The sequence below is a fragment of the Geospiza fortis genome, unplaced genomic scaffold (genome assembly GCF_000277835.1).
Source record: "Geospiza fortis unplaced genomic scaffold, GeoFor_1.0 scaffold408, whole genome shotgun sequence".
Classification (NCBI taxonomy): Eukaryota; Metazoa; Chordata; class Aves; order Passeriformes; family Thraupidae; genus Geospiza; species Geospiza fortis.
In genome coordinates, this window is record NW_005054330.1 from 1232488 (window position 1) to 1239637 (window position 7150).

At 45.1% G+C, this 7150-nt stretch overlaps 1 protein-coding gene across 1 annotated transcript in view; it reads left to right on the forward strand.

The window, feature by feature from the left end:
• Positions 1-7150, forward strand: part of ULK1 (unc-51 like autophagy activating kinase 1) — a 76266-nt gene that overhangs the window by 40241 nt on the left and 28875 nt on the right. Inside the window, exon 11 of the mRNA XM_014307181.2 lies at positions 1157-1207. Coding sequence (XP_014162656.1) covers positions 1157-1207 — 51 coding nt within the window. The remainder of the gene's footprint in view (positions 1-1156; positions 1208-7150) is intronic.

The following is a 7150-nucleotide window of genomic DNA, read 5'->3' on the forward strand; positions in this document are numbered from 1 at the left end:
GCAAGCACAGCTAATAAGCAGTTTGGAGCGAGGAGTGGGGGAAAAGTGAAAGAAATCATCATTTCCACCCCCTCAGTTGAGTCAGCTTGGCTGAGGGATGGATGGTACCCTCCTCTAGTGCAGCAGGCTGAAAAAGGAGCAGGAAACCCCAGCAGCTGAGCAGCTCCCACAGGATGGGGATGTTCTCCATCCACAGCAGATCTAATCTGTGAGATGCCAGCTTTCCCTGCCAAAGATTTCCATCCCTTGTCTTGGGCTGAGCTCCAGACCCCTGCACTCTGCTGCAGGACCCTGGCACAGCAGTGGGGAGGAGAGGCTGGGGGGACAGGGATTGTTTAAGATAAAAAAGCAGACAAACAAAAAACCCAGTGACTGCATTCTGGAAAGCTCAGTCCCCACAGAGGAGCTGTTTACAGAAGAAGTTTGTAAACCTTGGGTGTTGCAACAGGAAATCCATTCTGGGAAAGAAGCTGGAGCTCAGTAATCAGTGTTGATCCATGGCTGACACTCCCAAAAGTCTGAGTTGCTGATTGTGATAGGAGAGGGCTCTGGCACAGAGCTGCAGTGAATCAGAGATGAAGGAGCTGGGAGAAGTGGCTGCTTGTGAGGACAGGCAAACATGCAGAGAGTGTTCAGCAAGCCAGGGCAGAAGCTTTTCTTGGCCTGGATCTGTAGAATGAATTCCCATAATGAGGGGAGGAAGCAGCAGTTGTGTTTGATGTGAAAGGGAGGGAGTTCTGGGCTGTGGTTCTGGACAGGCCCATTAAAAATTTCTGCCCTCAGTGCATGATAGGTTTGGGTCTCTGTCATGGAAGATCACTCAGTGGAAGTCTTTTTGTCCATCATTCCTATTCCCTGGAGTGAGTGGCAGTGCAGTGTGATAAATACAGCTCTCCTGGATCCCTACATTTAGAGTGATTCACCATCCTGATTAGCCAGGGATCCAATTAATTTCCCATCCTTATTTCATGAGAAAGTTCTGCATCTAGTCTCCAGCCTGTAGTCTTGACCACTTCTATATGCAACCATAGTCAGTCAGCTTCCATTGTTGCATGGAAAAATCACTGTATAACACTAACTTCCTGTGTTTCATCTGCTTTGTAAACTTCTTACAGGCATTTTCTTTCACTGAGTCGTTGTTCTTGATTTTTTTCAGATGAATTTTTCCATCACCCGTTCTTGGATGCAAGTGCCTCTATGAAAAAATGTAAGTATTGCATTTTCGATTACAACTGTTTTTGAACCATGGCCTGACTTCCTTTGCTGTTAGTTCAAAAGGAAAGAAAAATTCTGTTTTGTGTTTCCTTAGTTCTTTAGGCAGGCATTCAGTGTTTATTACTGTGTCATGTCCAGATTTTGCCATCAAAATGTATTTAATTTTACTGAGTTATCTTCAAAGGGATGATTGGAGGATATTTAGAAACCTAAAGTGGAAGCAAATGTAGTTTTGAAATGTATTCAGCTGCTTTATGTGAAGTGCTTGTAGGTACGCAGGATTTTGTCTCATAGTCTTGCTTTTCATCCTCACCTGTAGCACCATTCAGGCTGGTGAATGGTGGAAACTGGCACTCTTGGCCCTGCTTGCCAGGCTGGCTGTGCAAAAGCCAAATTTTGTGGTTACCAAATCTTGTTTCATCATTTACATCGAAGCTCTTGATACATCTTGTTTTAGAAAGGTTACATTTATTACTCTGTGGGAGCTGGCCAAAACAAAGATTTCCGATTCAAGTTCTCTCTTCCTCCGTTTGATTCAAAACTTTGGAAAAGCTGCAGCCACACATTTTATGGTTCAGAGGTTTGTTTTTTGTGGAAAACAATTCAGAGTTGCTTCTAGTGCATGAGGCATCACAGTCCTCTGGCCAGGAGACTTAGGTTAGTGGAATTGTCTATGGTTGTCTTCTCTGGAGGGATTCTCCTGGACATTTAATCTCCTGAGTAAATATAGCACCAAGAATCTTCATTAGTGACTAATTTGGGGTGTTCAGTGCTGAGTCTTGGAGGAACCATGTCCAGCACAAACCCAGTTTCCCTCTTGGATGTGTGCCATCAGTAGGCACACCTTGTCTGATATCACATCACTCCTGACCCTCTCTTGCTTTCCTGCTGCCAGAGCAGCACTTGTGAGTTGTCCCTGATGAGATTTTACCTGTGCACTCAGGTGATCGTCCTGCGGGCAAGAAAAGGCGCTTCTGGTTTAGGGGAGCTTTCAAAGCAGCCAGGGCCCTAAACCCCCCTGTGCCAGCAGGGTGTGGGGCCAGCCCTGGAAAACAGGGCAGGAAAGGACTCTGGCCCTACAGGGCTGCTCCTGAGCCAGCCCAACTCCAGGCACCTGCTGTCCTGCGTGGGAAAAGCCCTTTGGAGTGTGATCCCCCTGTGGGCAGAAGATCTCCCCCTCAGGATGTTCTTACATGCCCACCAGCTCATCTCCTACCTCCAGCCATCCCACTGCTTCACTGGCCAGGGGAGCAGAAAACCCCTGAAAAACAGGAGAGGGTTCTCCTGACTTGGCCTCGGTTTCCAACTTGTGCACAGCTGCTGTGCAGGAACCAGAGGTGCCATTATGAGCAGGAAAACGTAGCTCAGCCTTTGCCACCTGCTGCACCAAGGTTAATGGTGTGGGGTCAAGGACCAAGAAAAAAAGCACCTTCACAGGCAGGTAAGGCCTATGCAAACCCCAGACCTCTCTGTCACCCTGCTGATCCTCGCCTCCGGACATATGTCCACAGCTTGGAGCCCTCTCCAGGCAGGAGGGACTGCTACTGGTTCTGAAGACATGGGAGAAAAATCAGCCCATTGCTGGAGATGTTCAAGCTGTGGTGCACAGAAATCTGCTAGTGGAGGAGAGAATTCTGGTAGTCTGCTCTGAGGTCTCTGCTCCTGCCAAATGCCAGTGATGGATCAGAGCCCCTCTGGCATGTGCTGAAGAGACTGGAGAAGAAAAGGCTGCCTGTGGTCTTCTTGATTTCTGATAGGAGGGAGAAGAGCCAGTGTATCAGCAAAGGGTGGGTTATGGTGATCTCCATAAGAAGAACTCACCTGACATTTATGGGATGCTGTCTGGCATGGCAGTGGGCTTGACCCTGCCACAGCTGTAGCTGAAGTGTCTTGGCAGGGCTGCAGTTCTCAGGGGGTGGCTCCCCTCAGTCTGTGTGCAGAGCTAGGGTGAGTCCAAAACCTTGCTGGGCTTCTTCATCTCAGCATATGGCTCAGCATCACGAGTGAAGGAAATACCAAAGAGAAGAAGAGCTCCATCTGGACCATGATGGTCGTGCTCAGACTGAATATCATGCCTGCAGTGGAGAGCTGAGCAAGGAACTTTGTATTCTTGCTCTCCTTGAGAGCTGATCATTACCTACCACAAAGTCATCCACACCTGAGTTTCTTTAAATATAATGGAACTTTGGAATTCTGGAAAACTGATGAGTCCTCAAATGTAGATCATTCTGCAGGTGGACAATTTTGAAGCTGCTAAGGCAGGGGGATCCCCCTTGTTGAAAAACGTTTGCATGTGTTTTGAGATGCTACAGCAAAGTCAACATTTCTTTCAAGAGTCTTTCAATAAGATATTTCTGACAAGCACCTCTTCTTCCCTGCTGTTTTGAGGAATGGTTGTTTTCATGTCCCTCCTCTCATCTCCCTCCCCAGAGGGCTTTGTTAACTATGATGCTGTACTTTATTTTTTTGTTTGTTTGTTTATTTCTAATTAATTTTATATTGTGGGTTTTGTACCTGTGACTAAGCATGTACTTTAGATGTGTAAAAATTTATTAATAAAAGTTTTAAAATGCTGTGTCTAGTCAGACTGTCGTCTGTCTGTAGCCAGGTCTGATCAGCATATGGTGTGGGGCTGTGTGTTACTGTAATAACACATGAGAAACCATAATTAGATGCTTGTGCAAGTCTTCTCTCAGTAAACACTTTGTAATTGGTACCCGTGCAGAATACTTTGGAGGTTTTTCTGCTCCTGCCTTTAATGAATGAGAAGCTGCTGCCTCCTTGACTCTGAGTTTAGAGAGCACGAAAGGTGAGCGGTTATGGTTCAGAAGTGCAAGGGTGTTTCACTCTCTGAAATACCTGTCAGGCTGAGCTTGACTTTTGCCCATCTTTTTAATCTTATTTTACATCAAATACTCAGGTGAAAACCAGCAAAAAATCCCCATGACTTTTGCATATAAAAGATTTTAATGCTGCAGACTTTTAAACTCTAAAAAGCAGCTTATTTGGACAAGTCCTTTCAGAGTTTGCACTCAAACTTTATTGCCTTGTCAGAGATTGCAATTAAAGAACTTTTTGATGAGTGGTTTTAATTGAATCAGGATAATCAGGAAAGTGCATCTCTCCAGTCTATGTAGAACTCAGATTCCAAATAAAGCTTTTCTATAAAACTTGAGGGTTGGATATTTTTAGGACAACTGAGCCCCTGGTAGGATGACGTGTCAGAAATTATTTTTACAAATATAGGATCCAGCAGCAGGATCCATACAGCTGGAGCACAGGCTTGCCTTTATGGCTCCCAGCTCTCCCATTTTGAAACCAGTTGGCATTGGTTACACAATGTGCAGGATGACTGTTTTGCTGCTGGAGCAAGTTGGAGAGGACAATTATGAAAACAGACTTATTTACATTACAATTACAATCCAGCAATTTCTGGATTTGGGTGGGAGCCTACAATTCATGTTAACATTCCCCACATTCAGACTCAACTGAAAACATGATGAGCCAAGTGTTTGCACCCTTTTTAATTTTGAGCTGGGAGTGCCTGGGTGTGTGGAGGAGATGGAAGCAGGCGTCTTTCTTTCAAGCTGGCCTACATGGCTGACACCAAATAATGCCCCAGCAGGGATGTGGAGGTCAGAGAGGGTTTGTCAGAGCCAAACCTCATGGTTCTGCATGCATCAAAGTCTGTTTGGACTGTCAGGACCTTCTGAGTTGGAGCTCACAGCATTACAGTGTAAATTTGGGGAGTTCAAAGGGATTTAAATAAGAACAGTGATTAATAGAGGCTGTATCTAAAGGAGTGCTTCATGCAGCTGAGTTTGAGTTTCAGATAATGGCAAAGTCTGCCAGCTTGTCTTCCCTCCTGATTAATGAAAAGCTATCTGAAGCACATAGTCAAAAATAGAAATGTCTCAATTCCAGCCAGGTTTAAATCAGTAACCACAGAACCTGGAGGGGACCTTGTGAGAGAACTGGAATGACTCTAACAAAAATGCTAATTCCAGGAAAAATGAATGGTGATGCAAGCCTTGCATCAGGCATGTGTGGATACAGTAGAGAATTCAGTTATCTTTTTTTTAAAAGCACCCTTCCATACCAGGAAGGGCTGTGTGTACATGGGTGATTTGTTCTTTAGCAGCTGGCAGGATAAATGGGGAGGGGAGCCTTTTTTTCTCCTTCTTTCTAGTATTAAATCTGTAGGCAAGGTCCTAGGGATTGCTCTGCAGGCTCTGTGGGAGGACTGTGGAGATCAAAAGCAATGTGATAGAGGCAGGACAGAGCTCTTCATTTTACAGGCAAGTTCTCAGGGCTCTGTGTGTGTTCTCTGAGTGTGGGGAGGGAAAGCAGCTGTGCTGGCTGTGGACAGAGTGGCTCTCCATGCCAAGCCCCTGACCTCCCAGAACACCCATCCTTGGGACACCTCCATCCCTGCTGCTGTACAGGAGCCAGGGCAGTGTGTCACAGCAGCACAGCCCACCAAGGGCACTGAATCTGGTGCAGAATAGATGCAGAAGCTAAAAAGTGTGTCCAGCCCCCACCACCATCCTGCTGTGGGTTCCTACTTCTTAATGTTGGCAAAGGCTGGAGGAGATCACTGTGACCCTGCTTAAACTGTTAAAGTGCTCAGTTACATTAAAATATATATTTTAAGTCTACACTGCTTTGGCTTCTCTTTCCTGCTGTTGGATCTTGTTACATCTCTCTCAGCGTGAGGAATTCAGTGTCTCAGTGATTGCTCTCTTTGTGATAAAAGACTGTGGTCCAGTCATCCTTTAACCTTCTTTGATAGGCTGCATGGAAAGATTTCCTAAAGCCTGTTATTAAAAGGCATATTTTCCCATTCTTTTATCATTAGAACACTGTTTCGACAGCTAATTGCAGAGAAATGGACTTTTATTTTTCTAGCCTGTTGGATAGAGTAAGTACTTTGTAGTATCTAATGGGATTAATGACAGAGGTAGTTTTACTTCAGACAGAAGCATTCCTCTTCTAGGTGTTATTAATCTCCCTTGTATTAGCCGTGGAGTCATTAGCACAGCTACTATAAAGGTAGAAATTTGATAGAAGGTGCTAATTCTCTGCCAGCTTAATGGAAGAGCAGCAAAGTGTTCCTCTCCTCATTGTCTCTGATCTCTATCTTAAGTCATTCAAATACCAAAATGGTTCCAGTGTAAAATCTGACTTCAGGCTGCCTTGAAGTGGGGATTTTGGGCTCTTCTGTGTTGTTCAGTCTTGTGCATGTGAACAGGGGAATTTGAACCACTAACTACTTCAAAGTCCTTTGAAGAGCCATTGTTACCTCTGACTGTCTCCCTGCTTGGCTGAGCTGAGCTCTTCTGTTATTTACTGAACCTCACTTGCATAAGTTATTGGAGTTAAATATTCTTTTCTCCTCTGATGCCTTAATCATCTTTTCTGCCTGAAGGTCAGTGCTAACCAGGCCTTTTCAGTGTAAGCTTTAGGCCTTGTGAGGGTTACAAAGGCCAGTGCAACAAAGAAGTGAATGAAATTGGCAGTTCCTATACTGAGCAATAAAACATAAAAGGGAGAGATGCGGGGATGGCCTGTACCATGGAAACAATTTCTGTACAAAGATACTGAATAACCAAAACATGTTTAACTTGCAGAAGTGACCAAGTTGAGCTATAGGAAGCAATGCACTATTTCCTGGACGAAACCCCCTGGAAGGTTTTTTGTTGGGTTTTGGGATTTTGCTAGGAGCACGTGGCCTGGGATGCCCGAGTGGCTGTTTGGACAGCAAACACACAGGCTTTGAGTAGGCATGAGTTTAACTTGGCACTCACCTCCCAGTATTTGATGTATGTGTGCCAAGCCCTGAGGTCTCATGAGGAAGAATCTGTCAGGGTATGGTCTAGCTCCTGGCTTCTGCCCCAGACACGAGCAACTCTGTTCACTTTTCTCTTTCTCTTTC